Source organism: Protobothrops mucrosquamatus, unplaced genomic scaffold (assembly GCF_001527695.2).
Source record: "Protobothrops mucrosquamatus isolate PMUCROS unplaced genomic scaffold, P.Mucros_1.0 scaffold468, whole genome shotgun sequence".
Taxonomy (NCBI): domain Eukaryota; kingdom Metazoa; phylum Chordata; class Lepidosauria; order Squamata; family Viperidae; genus Protobothrops; species Protobothrops mucrosquamatus.
This window is the reverse complement of record NW_015386789.1, coordinates 274,561-292,211: the sequence shown is the minus strand read 5'-3', so window position 1 is coordinate 292,211 and position 17,651 is coordinate 274,561. Positions and strand designations below refer to the sequence as shown.

At 40.9% G+C, this 17,651-nt stretch overlaps 1 protein-coding gene across 1 annotated transcript; it reads right to left on the bottom strand.

Annotated features, from left to right (window-relative positions):
- Positions 1–4,712: 4,712 nt before the first annotated feature.
- FBL (fibrillarin) lies at positions 4,713–15,888 on the bottom strand. Its single transcript, XM_015816575.1, has 9 exons — positions 15,818–15,888; positions 15,600–15,662; positions 13,519–13,704; positions 9,357–9,451; positions 8,084–8,254; positions 7,065–7,197; positions 6,258–6,370; positions 5,929–6,074; positions 4,713–5,104 (listed from the first exon to the last, which is right to left on the bottom strand). The coding sequence occupies exons 1-9, from the start codon at positions 15,825–15,827 to the stop codon at positions 5,071–5,073; spliced, it is 951 nt and encodes a 316-aa protein (XP_015672061.1). The 5' UTR covers positions 15,828–15,888; the 3' UTR covers positions 4,713–5,070.
- Positions 15,889–17,651: the final 1,763 nt, after the last annotated feature.

The following is a 17,651-nucleotide window of genomic DNA, read 5'->3' as shown; positions in this document are numbered from 1 at the left end:
ATTCTCTTGAGCTTTCTTGGTTTACATTCACTTTTGCATAACAGAATTCACTTATCAGTGATGCTCTTTTTGTTGCTTCCCAATAACCAAGCAGACAATTATATTACTTATTTCCACTACCCAATACCACTAGTATAGTTATATAGGGTATTATGATCTTAGAGCAGCATTCACAAGAAATTTAAAACTGGGATGGATACACACACACACACAATCACTCAAGTTTGAATCTTTATGACCAAAAGCTCCTCCAATTTTGGGGGGGATGAGCTTTTGGTCACAAAAGCTTCCAGGTTTTCAATGATCCAGCCAAAATGTGATCAAAAACAGGGTTCCACAAAAATTAAACTAAATCTTCACAAATTAAACCATACAAGAGTTAGACTAAACAAGAAGCACAACAACAATTTAGTCTGAAACCATAATTATTTATGCCTTTCGAAGAGTTTCATGATATGTTATTGCACAAATTGGATATTAACAGAGAAATGTGAAGGCTGTATACAACACCACATAAGCCAATCCCAACCTCAATGAACATCATCAGATTCAACTCAGGAACAGCTGAGAATTTCAGGAATCCAACCTACCATCAACATCCACAATATTTCCAAACAAACAAAATCACTCTGTGCTACTACAGCTTGACAAACCAATACAGCATTTTTTGGGAACTCAGCAGCTGAGTTACTTGCTAAACACTTATTTTACAATAGTCAAAAAACATATTGATTGATATATTACTTTTTAAAACATTTTTGTCATAAAAGCAGTGTTTATATATGCTAGTACCTGTCCAGATTAGAGAATTAAGTTAATTCCATCACTTACTGATGGCAAATATGTAGTGTAATTTATTTCCCTAGCATTATTGTGAATTATCTACATTGCATAATTTTATTAATGTTTAGTCAAAAATAAGTCTCACTGTATTTTTATGGTTTATAGCCAGGCAAAAATGGATTGCAGCTTTGCATTGCCTGACTGAACACAATGGTATTTATTTCTGAGAAACACTAATAGGTTCACCATGAATTTCTCCTCAAACTTATTGGCATCAAGGAGCTTTTCCATTCTCTGCTCCTACAATTCATAACTATTCTGAATTATATCGTTACAGCTGCTAGCATTATTTATAGTGGCATTTATATTTAACTTAATAAACTCAGACAGGAGATAAGAAACAGGTCACACTAGAATTAGTAATACTGAGGCAAGATGGCAATTATGAGTTTTTTAAATTTCATTTGGTTGGGGGTTGGCAAAAATACAATATATATTAGGACAAGGAAAGCATTTGAAGATCATGTATTTCAAGAAGAGTGACAGAAATAGAAGCAAATATACTACATGCCACAAGATTTAAATGAGTGAGGGAAACATAATTTTGCTTCCCTAAAGATAAATCCTAAAGCAATCAATTCACCCCATTAAGATCAATATAGACACTTTATTTTAAGGTTCAGGTTTATCCAACTTAAATCTTCAACCAAGAGTCTCCTAAAAATAATGGGGCACACTGAGGCACAATTTACACTTTTGGAAAAACAAGGGCCTTTAGATCCTAACTTGTCCGAAGTTAGGAGAGCTAACTATCTCTTCATGTATCCTGAATACCAAACATTGAAATAATGGTTAAAGGATTGCAAATGGATTTTATTGTAATACAAGATTATAAAACACACACATACCAGAGTGTTTTTAAGCACAGTACAGAGCTGTCAGCTCACCCAGAGATATTTATCCATCACAAATTCTGGAAAAATAAAGTGGGACGGGGGGGGGGGGGAGACACCACCAAATCCTGTGATATCTTAAAGACGACCGAATTGACTGGAACCTCAATTTTACTAGTACATCGCTGATCTTGAGCAGCAATGACTCCAGCAACTGTAACAGCATCAGCAATCATAATGCATTAAAAAAAAAAAAAAAAGCTCCGAAAGAGAAATGGATGAATGCCAGAACAGATCTCATTCCTTTTGGGAAAGGTATCGAAAGGGGGAGGGGGGGGCGCGAGAAAGCAAAAGAGGCAAAGAGAGCCTGGTTGAAACTGACTATCACGAAGGCAAGGAAAAGAAGGAGAAGAGAGATGGGCCGTCCATGCACCACCACCAGAGAAGAAGCAGCAGCAGCAGCAGCGCGCAAGGAAAAAAAAGGAGGAGGCGGCGGCGGCGAATCCGATCCAGCGGGCCGGGCCTATTCTGAAGCCAGCAGCCGGGAGGTTGCGGCGGGCAGAAGTTTGGGGGTCAGGAATTGGGAGAAAAAGGCGACGGCGGCGGCGGGGGAATCAGGGTGGGGTCGGGCGGCGGGGAGGGGACGAGGGCGGGGCGGGACGGACGGGAGGCCGAGCGGGGTTCCGCCCGAGGCGAAGCCGGAGAGCCGGACAGGGGCGGGGCCTGACGAGGCAACCCGGCTCGCTGGGCGAAGCTGCCCGCCGCAGCCCGGCTGTGAGGTGGAGGGAAGGCGGGCGGGAGCTCGCTGAGGCGCCCCGGAGGCTCTCCCGCCTGCCCCGCTCCCGCTCCCTTCTTCGCGCTGGGAAGGGCCCTAAGGTGAACGGGAGGGCGGGAGGCGAGGGAGCGACAGCCGGGCGGGTCTCTTACCTGAGGAGGCGGCTGCGGCCCGCGGCGTGTTTCAAAGCTGGGGCTGAGGAGGAGAAGCGCGCTGGGGGCGGGGCGCGGCAGGCGGGCGTCTTGCGCCCCCACCCCCAGCGCAAGGGGCGTTCTCCGGCGGCTGCTCCGGCGCCGGGATTTCCCAGTAATGCAACAAAAAATGGCGACCACAACAAACCGCCTCCGCTGTCGCCGCTCAGCGCATGCGCCCCGTCGGCGTAGCCACGTGAGGCGGCGGGCCGGGAGAAGCAGAGAAACGACGGGGGGATGGGGAGAGGCAAAAAAAGAGAAATGGACGCCCGCCCGCTACGAAGGTGCGTGTTCCCTGCCGAGGGTGCGCATGCGCCGAAGTCTGCAGCCCGTGCAGCTGGGCGTATGTGCAATCTCGGCATCTCTCCCCCCCCCCGCCCCATTTGCAGAATGGCATCGACGAAGCCTAGAACATTTTCTACGTGACATAGAAGGAAAGGGTAGCGTTATGGGCTGCACCATTGAAGAGCGAGCGGGAGGGGGGGAGGAAAACTCCCTTTAGGTTTTTTAAATGGTCTTCCAGGTGTGGGTGGAAACGGAGAAAGCGATCTATTGCCGCGTTGGAGAGAGATTTTCCTTGAGCTAATTTTCAAGGTTTGGTTGGGGAGGGGGCTGGAGTTAACAACGCGCTCTGCAATGCCCTGACGATATTGCAAATCGATGGGGTAGGATTAGCACATTTTCAGTTTCGCAAGCTCCGGATCCCTCTCCTTGGTGTCACCCCTGAAAAGGAGCAGCGCGGGGGGGAATTCTTTTTCCCACCCCCCCAGCCCCAATCAGTTGCTGCTGAAGATTAAGCCGTTTTTTTAAAAACCTAACACGTCCAGGTTTCATAACGCGAACGTGAAATAATGCACAGGAACCCCAACCCTTTCTGGACAGTATTTAATAAAAGCAAATTTGGAGAAGGAAAAAAAAAAAAACAACCCTTCAACATCGCTACTGCTGAACAACTTTAAGAGGCATTGAGTGCCATCAGTAGAGAATGCTAAGAACATTCACCACTATTGCAAATGCTAAGAACACCACCTAGCATCTGCCGGTCTGAAATCTTGGACTAGCCTTACCTTAATGGCATAAAGATGCTGGAGCATAGAATCTGGTGGCGTTTACCTATGGATGGTGCCACTGCAACATGCAGTAGTCGTGTGTCAGGGAAGCTTTGGAAATAACTAGTGCATCTGGACCAGAAGATTTAAAAAAAAAAAAGTGAAAAGGAGCTATTCTTTTTACAGTTCTTTGGCTACTTACAAAGAACTGGGATGCTCCTTCTGAGGCTTAGCTCTTCGCTTTGCTAGTTTATTACAGAAACCCCCACATTTGTGTGAACATTTTTCATTACAGCTCCCTATTCACTGTTCTTTATTCCTGAAATTAAACTGCATACCCAGGTTTCTTTCCCTCTTTAAGATAGTAAACATTTTGAATTATACATTGTCAAACAGCTATCACATACAGTATACAGTATCTACCTCACCAACCCTGAAAATCTGTTAGAATTAACAATAATCAGCAAGTACCAACAGATATGATTTATAATTCCCATAACTCTGGGGTTTGTTTTCTAGAAAGATTCTATATAAATCATTTTTTTTAAAAGCTACTTTTATAAGGCTTTTATAGTATAATAGTTCCTCCGACATTCCAATTTGGCTTTCCTCCCCACCTTATATCAATTTGAATGTCAATCTGAACTGTTCCTGAATCCAAGGCACGGGGGAATTTTTTTCTGTAAGGCTTTAATTGGAGATGAGAGTCAGTTTGGTGTTAAAAGCACCCAACTAGAAACCAAGAGATCATGAATTCTTCTGCATCAGACATGAAGCAGCTTGGGTGATTTTGGGCCAGTCAGTCTTTCTCAATCTTAGGAAAAAGACAGTGACAAGCCATTTCTAAGCTATGTTGCCAAGAGAACCACTGGGATTTTGCCCATGCAGCTGCCAAGAGTCAAGACAGACTTGGAGGCAAAAATAAAACAAATCTGAAAATGGTCAATCAAAAATCAAAATGGAAATAAATCACCTTAACATCTAACAGGCAACACTGTATACAAATTTCACTTAATCTACTTTAACATTGTTTTAGGACGGGAGGTGTTTTAATACTTCACATATACAGTTATTTTAAAATGGTAGATGCAAATACTAGGCAGTATGTAAGCACAGTTAATGAATGAAAGAGTTGGGCTCGAGTTCCTTGATTCAGTCTGATTTAAGTTTTCCAAGTCTTGCCTCACCCTCAAAACTACAAACAATCTAGTAGGTCTCTATATTACTTATTTTAATAAAAAATGTACACATTTCAGAATGCCTCGGAACATAGATGCAGTACAGCATCTTAAGACTGCTGAGTCCCAGGCAGTAGCAAGAATCCTGACATAAAAAGTAAGAAAAGTCCTTTTGCCCCTATTGCAATGGGCATCAACTATTTATGTGTTTTGCTTCTTCGGTTTAGGCGGCGGTCTGTAAGAGAAGGAAGATTAGATTAATTTTTTTTTACATTTATAGACAAAATAGAAAGGGGAGAATCTGCTACCTGAATTGGAAATAAACAGGGACACCTCAATCCTTTGTACATGGCAAAACGATCCAATATACAATTCAATATTTTCAGGCTTTGCCTACAGAACTTTTTAATAAAGTCTTCATTCATAAAAGTATCTATCTGCATTCCAAAGTTTTATACAGACTCAGAGGTAATCTCTGAACAACAAGAAAGGCTCTATCTCAGCATCAGACTTTGCTATAGCTGCAAAGAAAGACTCAGAGATATAACGGCAATAGTAGGCTGGTTTTCCAGGAGGCAGGAGATAGTCAAACAGTGAGCCAAAATAAAAAACGTCCAAGCTTATCTCAAGTTTGAATCATTAGTAGGTCAGGACATGTCCCTGATCCACCCAATGTCGCAAGTTCAAGAATAACCCCATGTACTATATGCCGAGACCCAGATTAAGCCTTTTTGACATCATCCAATGAAAGGGAGAGATGCAATAGACGAAAAAGGCACTTGGAGAGATATTTTTCTTCAATCCACACAATACTAGATTAGATGGACAAAAAATGCTATTATTAGGGATAAGGTTGATATAGGGCTTACACATTTGAAGGTTAAATGAGATAATGGATATTTTGAATGATTCTGGATAAGCAAGGGCATTATAGCTGCTGTTGCTGGAGCGTGGATAATGATGGAAGAAAAGATCATATTTTACTGAGGATTAAATACTACCTTCCCAAATCTCGGGAAGCACACAGAATTCCATCAGTGGCCTCTGGTTTCCCCATACCTGTACATGCCAACCACCACAGCATGATCTCGCTCATAGGGCTCCAAAGTCAGTTGTTCCTGGGGTTTCATATTTTCCTGCTGCATTTTCTTTACTTCTGATGCAAAGACTGCCTCCGGGGCCGCTGTTGAATCAATACAGTTGGCCTGGAAGACAGGGGAACGTGTAAGCATACCAAATCCTCAACTCCAACTAGATTAGGGGACACCTTACCACTTCCATCTAATACAGGAATACAAAGCAGTGATCGTTAACAATGATCATACCATTCCCCTATTGGCCAAACATTCTACAGCCAGAAAATAAAACAATCAAGATTAAAGCCTTACTTTGATGGAGATAACAAAATGACCACCGTTCTTCAAAAAGTTGTGTGCGTTTAAGGCAACAATACGTGACTGATCGGGCTGAGCCACATCTGCAAAAATGACATCCACCATGCCTGCAAAGAGAAAGTATATATCGGAACATCTACTGACTATATGCAAAGCCTCTAATTAATTTATAGTTTATATTACAATTAATATGTAATCATATACCTTATAATTAATCTAGCTCAGCATTTCTCAGCCCTGGCAAATTTACAATCGGAGAACTTCCAACTCTCAGAATTCCCAAGACAGCATGCTACTGAGGGCTAGAAGAACTGATCTTATTACCACACCCACCCAGGTTGGGGAAATTGTAGGTCAACCTACAATTAAGGTAGGTTGGCAATTAAGGCAATTAAGCTAAATGGATGCCAATGACAGAATTTTATTTATCTGCAAAACATAGTTTGGGCACTTAACATTCTAGAACACTTTATTCTAAGAAAAACAGATCTTGAAGATTCCTACTGCTTTCTTATATTCTTAATATTCTGCTATTCCTTTGTTCAAGGCGTAAGATAGAGCAGGGATGGGCAACTAAAGTAGTTTAATGACATGTGGACTTCAACTCCCAGAACGATGGCTCAGGAATTCTGGAAGTTGAAATCCACAGGTCATAGTTTCCGTAGTTGCTCCATCTCCCCACCCCACCCCCACCCCACAGAATAAGGAAGAAAGCAACAGACAGGGACTCCCCTCTAAGAAACTCTTAAATTAGCACACATGGGTCTCTTTGGGCAGGAATCATAGCTTTACATCTCTTACCAATCAACATGCGATATTTGTGTGGATGTCGTGCATCCTCAATGACAGGAATGATGTTGGTCCGTTTTTTTGCTACATTGATGAGATCACGACCTGAGCGATGGGAGAACTCCACAGCATACACAAGCCCTTCCTGTTTAACCAGAAACAGGAAGAAAAGAGAATTGGTGCCTTGCTTGGCTACATATATATGGAGACCCACAGACAGAGAAAATATTCATATCTTGGGGAATGCTGTTAAATGAAACTATTTAAAAAATAATTATTTGGAAGAGTAATGATCAATCCTATGCAAGTAACCCTTCCCTGTGTTGTTTCCCTTGATTTTTCTTTAGCTAGGTATTGTAATAGAGAGGCATGCCTCAACCTCACAATTATATTTATTGATTATATTTTTATCCCGCCTTTACGGCATTACTTTATAAGTAACTCAAGGCAGCAAACATACCTAATACTCCCGCTCTATTTTCCCCACAACAACTTTACGAGGTGAATTGGACTGAGAGAGAGAGAGGGACTGGCCTAAAGTCACCCAGCCAGCTTTCATGGTTTCTAGATCAGTACCTTAAAGCAGGGTCTCCAACCTTGGCAACTTTAAGATTGGTGGACTTCCAACTCCCAGAATTCCCCAGCCAGCCATGCTGGCTGAGGAATTCTGGAAGTTGAAGTCCACCAGTCTTAAAGTTGCCTAGGTTGGTGACCCCTGCCTTAAAGCACTACACCAAACTGGCCCTCCATGGTGGATCCCCAATTGGGAACCATTTCTCCTCTTCCCTTATCTTTCTTCTGATATGCAATTGGGGAAGAGATTGTCTCCCCTCATCCAGAAATCTAAAAATGAGGTCCAATGCAACTTTCAATCCATGGAAATCCATTAAGGCTTAGGAAAATTGTTTGGCCTAACGATTCAATAGGAATTAACTACAATACAATTGCAGTAGCAGCTTAAAGCAAGGATAAGGCACTCTAACATTTACTCAGGTTATAGTCGCTATTTTGGCTTCTGAGCAGTTTCTTACCGATCCCACTATATCAGAGACATGAGACACCGTTGTTCCTGATGCTGCTCCCAGGTATAACACTTTTGCTCCCGGTTTGATATGAATCTGATCAATGCCTCCAAGGATGGCAGCAGCCAACTTGGAACGAAAGGGGTTCCAGGCACGGTATTCCACTTTTGTTTCACCCTCCTGGAGTTGAAAAGCAAAGCATCCTGGATTGAGAAAGCCTTCATAAAATGAAAGAATCCTTGGAACATGCTTCTAACTTAACTATGGTAGTTCTCAACTTATGATCACAACTGAGACCAGAATTTCCATTACAAGGCAAGGTGATTAAGGAGTTGTGTCTGATTTTACGTCCTTTTTTGCCAGTTAACCAAATCACTACGGTTGTTGAGGGAATTGTGCAGCTGTTAAACAAATCTGGCTTCCATCATGGATTTTGTTTGCTGGCTGGGAAGGAAGGAAGGAAGGAAGGAAGTTGGCTGGGAAGGTCACAAATGGTGATCACATGACCTTGGGATGCTGCAAGTCATAAATACATGTTGGTTGCCAAGCAATCATAATTTTGGTCACGTGACTTTGGGGATGCTGCAACAGACATAAATGCGAGAACCAGTTGTAAATCACTTTTTTCAGTGCCACTGTAACTTCTGTCGCTAAACAAATGGTTGTAAATCAAGGACTGCATATATTCCCAACTGCACTTACAGACAATCCTACAACTAGTCTAGTGAAAAGAAGGACTAGGGGAGACATGATAGCAGTGTTTCAATATTTGAGGAGCTGTCACAAAGAAGAGGGGGTCAACCTATTTACCAAAATACCAGGAGGTAAGACAAGAAATAATAGATGGAAACTCAACAAGGAAAGAAGCAACCTGGAACCAAGGAGAAAATTCATATCAATGAAAACAACCAGTGGAACAGTTTGCCCTCAGAAGTAGCGGGTGATCCATCACTGGAGGCTTTTAAGAAGAGACTGGACAGCCACTTGTCTGGAATGATATAGGGTCTCCTGCTTGAGCAGGGGGTTGGACTAGAACAGGAGTCCGCAACCCCTGGGCCATAGCCCACTACTGGGCTGTGGCCTATTCACAACTGGGCCGCGGACTGGTGCACATGATTGCAGCCCAACTCGTGCAAGCAGCGGGCCGGTCTGTCGCTCGTGCGAGCTGCGCGTACGCAGCCTCATTCCCCAAGGTCCCGTCCAATTCTCTTATTCTATGTTTCCTCTTTCTTGTAGGTGTTCTATTGTTTTGTAATTTTCCAAAGAATTCCCTGATACTCACCTCTACAGATATTCTCTTCTCTCCATATACAGATTCTCCAGGTACCAGATTTAGTGTGACTAATGCATCTTCTTTTCCTCTGCAGATGAAGACACCTAAGTATGGTATACAAAAGATTAATTCATATAGTAGTCATAGATATTTAAATGTTCCAGGCCTTGGCCTCTAGTCAACATTCTAAGATCACAGTTTGTAGAATATGACACAGAGGGAGGAAATATAGTTGCTATTTCCCCATCCTTCAGTTATTCACAGGCTATTCTTCTCCCTCCCCCCCAAAAAGGACCAGTGGTATACAAATAAAACCCCAATCATGGATCCATAACGTAGCCCCTATAGTTGGTTATTCAGAAACAACCCTTATTCTGTTCAACTAGGTTTATTCTCAGAAAAGCAAGCATAAGACTAGTTGTCATATATCAGACAAACAGCAAGGGTACCTTGTGCCTATTTCAGCCTGCTGCTGCTACTTTCTAAGTTTGTCAAGAAGCCAAATGGAAATTTCAAATAACATAATAGGAAAAACAACCCTCTCTTTAAAACATGTCTGTGTCAACAGCTCGTGAACTCTCTTTCCAAGAATTTGTAATATACATACTATGCAGCTTGTGTTTATTTGTATTCCGAGTAACGCATTAAGCTTATTATAGCCTGGAATTTAAACACTCATGCAGTAGCCATTGGTAACAAGGGATTACACACAGGCACATGCATGGAATTTTATACAGGCAAACGAGCCGGCTGGCAGAGGCGAAATGGGGGAGCATTCTCTCTCTCCCCTCAATACTTGGCACGAAAACTAAACTGGATGAAACCCTGTCTCTCATGCTCAACACGGAGAGGGACAGAGCGAATAACTTTAAAGGGCTTATTTACAACAGTGACATTAAAGGGCTTATTTACAACAGTGACAACTAGAATATTTCCAGATTTAGCAGGTGCTTTTCAAGATCTTGTTAGATGTATTATTTTCCAGTGGGGAAGGAAAGGCATTATATATATATATATATTTATGTTATTAAAATGAACGTTCTAAGTTCTGTGCTTGCTTGGGCTTAGCAATGGCTTCCTATGACATTTAAAATTTAAAGAATATTTTTTTTTATTAAAACACTACTATAAAGAAAATATTAGAGTCAGATTAGGCTTTATCTGGACATGTGACTTCTTTTCAATCAAGTAGCCCAATCTAGTTGGAGCAGTTTCAAGTAATTAATGCACGACGAAATGGCCTTAGCATTTGAAAAACACATTTCACAAATATGCATTTTTCCCATGTAAAAACAGGTAGTTGATGTTCACTTACTGATGGTTTGAATTACAACAGCACTCAAAAAAGTGACGTATGATCGTTTTTTACACTTATGATTGTTACAGCATCCCCATGGCCACGTGATCAAAAGTCAGAAACTTGGCAACTGACACATATTTATGACGTCACTGTCCCAGGATCATGTGATCACCTTCTGATAAGCAAAGTAACGGGGAAGCCAGATTTACTTAACAACCATGTTACTAATTTAACAATTGCAGAGATTCACTTAACAACTGTGGCAAGAAAGTTCATTAAATTGGGCAAAATTCATTTAACAAATATTTCATTTAGCAACCAGAAATTTTGGGTTCAACTGTGGTCATAAGTCAAGGACTACCTGTACAATAAAAAGTCAGGCTTTCCAGCACTCTACAAAATCATGTACTTGCAAAGATTCTAAGCATTTATTAGGGAACTAACATAAGACTTTTCTTCCTTGGAAACAAATGACTGTTCAGAAGATGGTCTTAAAAAAATGGGTTAAAGGAGAGGTGTAATGGAGACAGTCTTGCTCACCACCAGCATACTCTAGCAAACTACTGTGAGCAAATGGCCTTTGGGTCTAAACAGCTTTCCATCCATAAACCAATAGTCTACAATTGACACAGCCTTGTTATTCATCAGCTAACTAAAGCATCTATTCTGGCCATAATTTTGGTCACAGCTAACAAGGTATTACTGGAGAACAGCCCCTCCTCCCCCCCCCAAATTCAGAATCTGAATCTGTTGTAGTAGTGCCTTTTCTGATTAACACATTTTATCCAAAGATTCAGGTAGTCCTCGACTTACAAAAGTTCATTTAGTGACCATTACAACGGCACTGAAAAATGCGACTTATGACCATTTTTTTCAAAGTTAAGACCTTTGCACTATCCCCAAGTTCATGTGATCAAAATTCAGAGGCTTGGCAATTGGTTCATATGTACGACCGTTACTGTGTTCCAAGGTCACGTGATCCCCTTTTGCTACCTTCAGACAAGCAAAGTCAATGGGGAAGCCAGATTCAGTTAACAAACCGAGTTACTAACTTACCAACTGCAACGATTCACTTAACAACTGTGGCAAGAAAGGTTATAAAATGGGGCAAAACTCACTTAATAGATGTCTCACTTAACAACGGAAATGTTGGGTTCAATTATGGCCATAAGTCGAAGACTGCCTGTATAAGCTTTCATGAGCTGCAGCTCATTTCATCAGATGCATAGAGTTCTCTATTAAGAGGTATAAGCTAATACGAGTGTGTTTTGAGTTGGTCTTGACACCTGGTGACTGCCCTGGACATGTCCCTGTAGCTTTCTTGGCAAGATCTTTCAGAATTTTTTTGCCATTGCCCCATTCCTAGGGCTAAAAGTGAATGTCTGGCTCAAGGTCACCCAGCTGCCTAATAAAGTGGGACTAGAATTCACAGCTTTCCACAGCTTTAAGCCTGTTGCCTTAACCATTACACCAAACTAGCTCTTCATTGGGAGTATAAAGCAGTATAATTTACTGAATGTTTGCGTGCTTTTGTGTATGTGTGTTCAAAAATGTATGCTGCCTGTTAAAACAGGGCTTCACAAAGTGGTTTGCAGTACTTTAAAATTACATATGTGAATATTTTGGACATAACATTGTTACTATGTCCTTAAGGAGAGTAAGAAGAAAATAACTCAAACACAGCCAATATTTTGACGATTAAGGGCACATCTAATGTTATTTGGGGCAGTCAGAGCTTTACAGGAAATAATTTCATGATGCAAAATGGTGATGCCAGAATTTTTGAAGGGAGTAATTCTTAGATTTGAGGAAGGAAATTTCTTTTAAAAACACTGTTAAGTCTGGTTTACGATTTATTTCTTTTCCTACTTCTATATTGCCAAATCAATACAGACCCGTGGTGGTTTACAAAATAGTCAATAGAAAACATCTATACATGGTTAAAATGTCCACAGTAAGTACCAATCAAATTAAAAATAACCAATTCTTAATCAAATTTGGAATACAATAATAATGAAAAATAATCAAAACTATTATCAAAACCAAGTATTAAAATGAAATACCAAACCATTTGATCAGTATAAATGCATTCAAAGAAAAACATTCAAATTGTACACATGTTTTTCAGCAGCGTTCCATCATATGTATCTCCCACTCTGCTAGAAGGGATGGAGGAATTCTAAGTGAAGTGTATTATATAAGCTATGATTCCAAGCTGACTAAAATAGATTTTAACCAACTATTTCAGAAGGTTGGAGACGCCACTGAGAAATAGTACCTTCTGGTTATCATTTCCCTTATTTTGAGAACGTAAAGTTTAACACTAGCCGTCCTCCAGGAAAATCATACTGGAAGGGCCAATTAAAATAGAAGAGGTGGTCCTGCAGATAGATTTCAAGCCACAGAGGGTTTTAGCCAAAACCAAACTTCAAATTGCCTCTAAAAACCTATTGGTAACTAATGTAGGGCTCACGTAATAAGGTAATGGGGTCTATTAATGCTAACATCTGTTAGCACCAATCATTCCCCCCCCCCAATGATCTCCAAAAGCTAGTCCCATGAAACCACATTGCAATACTCTATAATCAAGAAGCATCAAATATATAAGTCAACATTGTGAAAATTTACAGGCAGTTTCCTAGTTTTTCTCACTTTAAATTAACAAGAAATTGTATCGAGAGTTTTCAACAGCTATTCATGCTGCCAAAAAAGAGCTTCTGGAATTGCATTCTGTGTGGAGCTCCAGGCTGCCTGTGCCTTTTCTATACCTATGGCATTATTCCTCCATCAACCTTTTAGCAGAGAAAGCTAAAAAAATAAAATTATATCCTTACATTTGAACCAATATATGACATATTGAGCAAGTCTTACCTTCGTGCCTGTGGGGTTCTATAGTCACCCTTTTGCCTCCTTTGAAGCCACCCCGTCCTCCTCGTCCGCCACCTCGGAAGCTACCACCACCTCCTCGTCCACCTCGGAAGCTACCACCTCCTCCTCTTCCACCTCGGAATCCTCCACCACCTCCTCGTCCACCTCCACGAGATATAAATCCACCTCCTATGAACAATGAGGGGGAACAGATGGCATAAACAGCACCCTGTCAGTATTAAACAACATCCCAAAAATTGACCGCAAGATAAAACCTGTACAGCCAAAGTTTGAGATTGATGATATTAGCTCAACACTTATCCCCAATGTGTTCCCCTCAAAACACAAATTCTGTGAAAAGGAGACCTTTTTCACAGTGTACTTCCACTTTCCTCATAAAAATCAAGATTAGACGCTCAGCAATGTCTTATCATTTCTCTTGAAAAGAAACCCATGGGATAACTAAACAGAAAAGATCCAAACCTAGTATAACCCAAAAAGATTTGGACCTTTATTTGTTCCACTGACAAATACAGATTTGAGCCAGGGCCTGCAGGACCACAATTTAAAAAAAAAAAAAAAACAATTTTCAGAGAAACATCTTTAAGTTTTGCTGTTTGCTTGCAGATGTTTCATTAGCCAACCAGGTAATGTCAGAAGCAAACTAATCTGGTAGCAAACAACCAAGCTCAGAGAGCACTAAGAAGTCCACAGTTTAACCCCAAGCCACAGATACTCTTTTCTATTAACATATTTAAAGCAAATTTAGGTAAGAACCATAAACCTTACTCATTTTGACAAGCAACAGAATAGGTAAAAGAAAGCAAAAGCCTACAGATAATCCTCACTTAATGTTTAGCAACTCTTTGAAGTTACAATGGTGCTGAAAACATAACTTTACAATCTGGTCCTTACATGTATGCCCTTTGCAGAGTCCTATTGTATGTTTCATAGCTGTCTTCTGACAAGCAGAATCAGTATTAGTTATCAAGTATTAGTTGCACTGTGTTTCAAATAACTATTGCTTAGCAATGGAGTTGTCTGGTTCCAATTATGATCTTTAAGCAAGGACTAATCTGTATACAATTATTGTTACAACTATTTGCAACAGATAGCTAGTAATCAATGTCATTATATAACCCATTAATTCTTCAGCAAATTGCTCCATTACTGCTGACTAATTTGGAAACCTACATTAGATTCAAAAACAGAGCAGACAAAGTATGCTCTAAGCAACAGAAATTTCTACCATAATTATATCTGTTGCTGTGGTAATGGCATCACAACATCTTATCGTGGTGGTGGTGGTTCAGGTACCACACTAGCAAGGGCCAACGTGTAATTTCAGGGAAAAGTTAATACATCAGATGTACATTAGTCACATATTGACCAAACTATTAACAGAAAATGCAACTAAGCATAACTTTCAAGTAAAAAAAGCAATTATTTTGACTTCAGCTCACCAAAATGGTAATGATAACGAGGAATCCATGAAGCACTGAATGTGAGATTTTGGCAGCTTCTCCTATGATCTTATTTCTATTTTGTTTTGAAGGTTGTTTTAGATTTGTTTTAATTGTTTGCTTTATTGTATGCCACTCAAAAAGTCATGTTAGTGAAATGGGGGGGGTGTATATAATTTTGATAAATAAAATCTACCAGTTCCTTTGGTTTCCCCTACTTTGATGGGCATGTGGGAACGACTTTGGGAGACAGGAGAGAGCTGCAGCTTAGATGATGGTCCGACAGACGAAACTCGAGTCCGAAACAGGAAGAATGGAGGAAGCACCACAGAAAAGACCCTCGTTTTCAGGAGAGTAAAATGAGGGATCGGAGGGCTACTTTCAGACTTACGAGACTGATGTTAGCTTTGCGAGACAGTCCACGCAAGAACCACAACCAAAGTTTTAGATACTTTTACTGGAAGCTTCCATTGACAGAATCTTAAGTTTGACAATAGCACTCACCCACTCTCTGCAATCGAGGTCTAGGTGCCGGTGGAACAGCAAGGCACCATTCCAAGCCAATACAGAGATGGGGAGAGAGGGGGGGAAAAAGAGAAGAAACTCGCAAGAGTAACCAACCTCGGCCTCCTCGGAAGCCTCCACGTCCTCCACGGTCCCCACGTCCTCCGCGAGAGGTAAAACCTGCAGGCAGAGAGGCAGAGAATCCGAATCAGAAATGACCACAGCAACCATGTGCCCGAATCCCTCCATTCCCACCAGCTGGGCCGTGTAGTCGCCACACAAGCGCCGCAAATAAACTCGACCGCGCCGAAAGGGTTTCCTCACACGCGCCTTACCGGGCCGCATGTTTGCAGAGAGCAAGCCAGGCACCTCCTACCCCACGCGCCTAAAATTCCAGGACCGGAAACCCAAGCGCGCAGGTCTTCTGCGTCATACGCCGCGGGTCGCACAGGAACTACGCAAAGATTTGCGCGCATGCGCGAGCGCGCCCCCGGGCTTTCTGGGGAATGCAGTTTGCTGCAGTGATTTTTTTTTCTTTTTTTTCCTTTTATTTTTGGCTCGCGGTCTCTATCGCTTCTTTCCTTTCACGTTTAAAACGATTTTTCCCTCCCTCTTCTTTTCCCCCCCCCCAGCGGTGGCTGGATTAAGAGAGGAGCTGCTGATCCCTGTGGATCTACTTAGATGGCGCTAAAGGCATTTTATTGCGGAAGGAGGAATAGCAAATGGCGACCTTAAGTCCTGGCGCGTAAAAACCAGGGCTGGCTAGGAAAACCATCCTTCTCTTGTCAGTTGAAATGCAGAGAGAACAAAAATGTAATTTATTGCCTTTCCAGACACGTGAAATCACAGGATTGTCAGCTGATCCAATAAAATTTGGTCAATCGTTTCGGATCTTAAAATCAAGAATTTGTGTAAGATTTTGGAAAAAAATGTCCCGAAGCAAAAAGAAAAGGCGTTTTATGTTGCCGCTGGCTTTGCTTTTAAGAGATGGGTTTTTTTTCCTTCTGTTGCACGGAATGAAGGGGGATTGTCAACTGCAGTTTGTAATCATCTTTTGCTTTAAAGGGAGATGTACAGCGCTTCTGGCTTCTCAATTCAGCCAGAAACACTTTTAGCAAATCAAATTGTCCCACAATGTAAACTGTGTATTTACTTAGAAGTATATACCTGCAAATTCTGCAAGATTTAATATATATTCTTAAAAATGTAATTCTAGGTTACAAATGTTTGCATGGTTGCCTGGAAATAATCTTTAATTAATATTTGTAATGGAATAAAGATGAACAGCCAATCAATTTAATATTATGGCTGAAACATGTATATAATCTCTGAGCAAAATACCTTTGCTTCATTCCTGAATAAACACATGTAGCTCATTCCTGCCTCTAGCCCTGTTTTGAATATCTCTGTATTCCTATAATTTTAGATATGAATTGTACTTGCTTGAGGTCTAAACATATAAAATAATAAGAGATTCACCTTAGTGAGCTTCATTGAATTATCTTTTTCTCACTAGGAAGAAAAATATTATCAGGAAAATGTTTTAACTACTGAATCAAAGATTTTCCAGAAAGTATTTTTGATCATTAGCAGTTGAGACTTTTTAACAGGAAATAAATCTGAGTATTGAGATAATATTGAAGTTTGTCTGATTTCAGACATGTAAACATATGACAATACCACTTTAAATGTTGCCACTTCTGTTTTTTTATATCTGTTCTTAATAAATTTTATTCAGTGAGACTTGCTTCCTGGTAATGGAATTAAAGCCAACATTATACAGGTAGTCTTCATCTTATGATCATTTAATTGCCATTTGAATTTACAGCAGCACTAAAAAAAAGTCTGCACGCTTACCACCACACCATCCCTGTGGTCATATGATCAAAATCCAGGCACTTATATTTATGTATTTATGACAACTGCAGCATCCTGGAATCGTGATTGCCATTTGTGACCTTCCCAGCTAGCTTCCAACAAGCAAAGTCAATGGGGAAAGCCAGATTTGCTTAATGATTGCATCAAAAAAGATACAATTGGATGCAGCTTGTTTAACTACTTCCTTGTTTAGCAACAGAAATTCCAATTGTGATTGTATAAGCTAAGGATTAGTTATACATTCTTTTTGCCTGAATTAACAGGTATACTGAATTACACTAAATTACAGTA

Coding starts and splice junctions, on each gene's coding strand:
- FBL (XM_015816575.1), bottom strand. Junction 9,452..13,518: donor AGAACCCCACAGGCACGAAG/GTAAGACTTGCT, acceptor TACCATACTTAG/GTGTCTTCATCTGCAGAGGA. Junction 8,255..9,356: donor AGAAGAGAATATCTGTAGAG/GTGAGTATCAGG, acceptor TTTCAACTCCAG/GAGGGTGAAACAAAAGTGGA.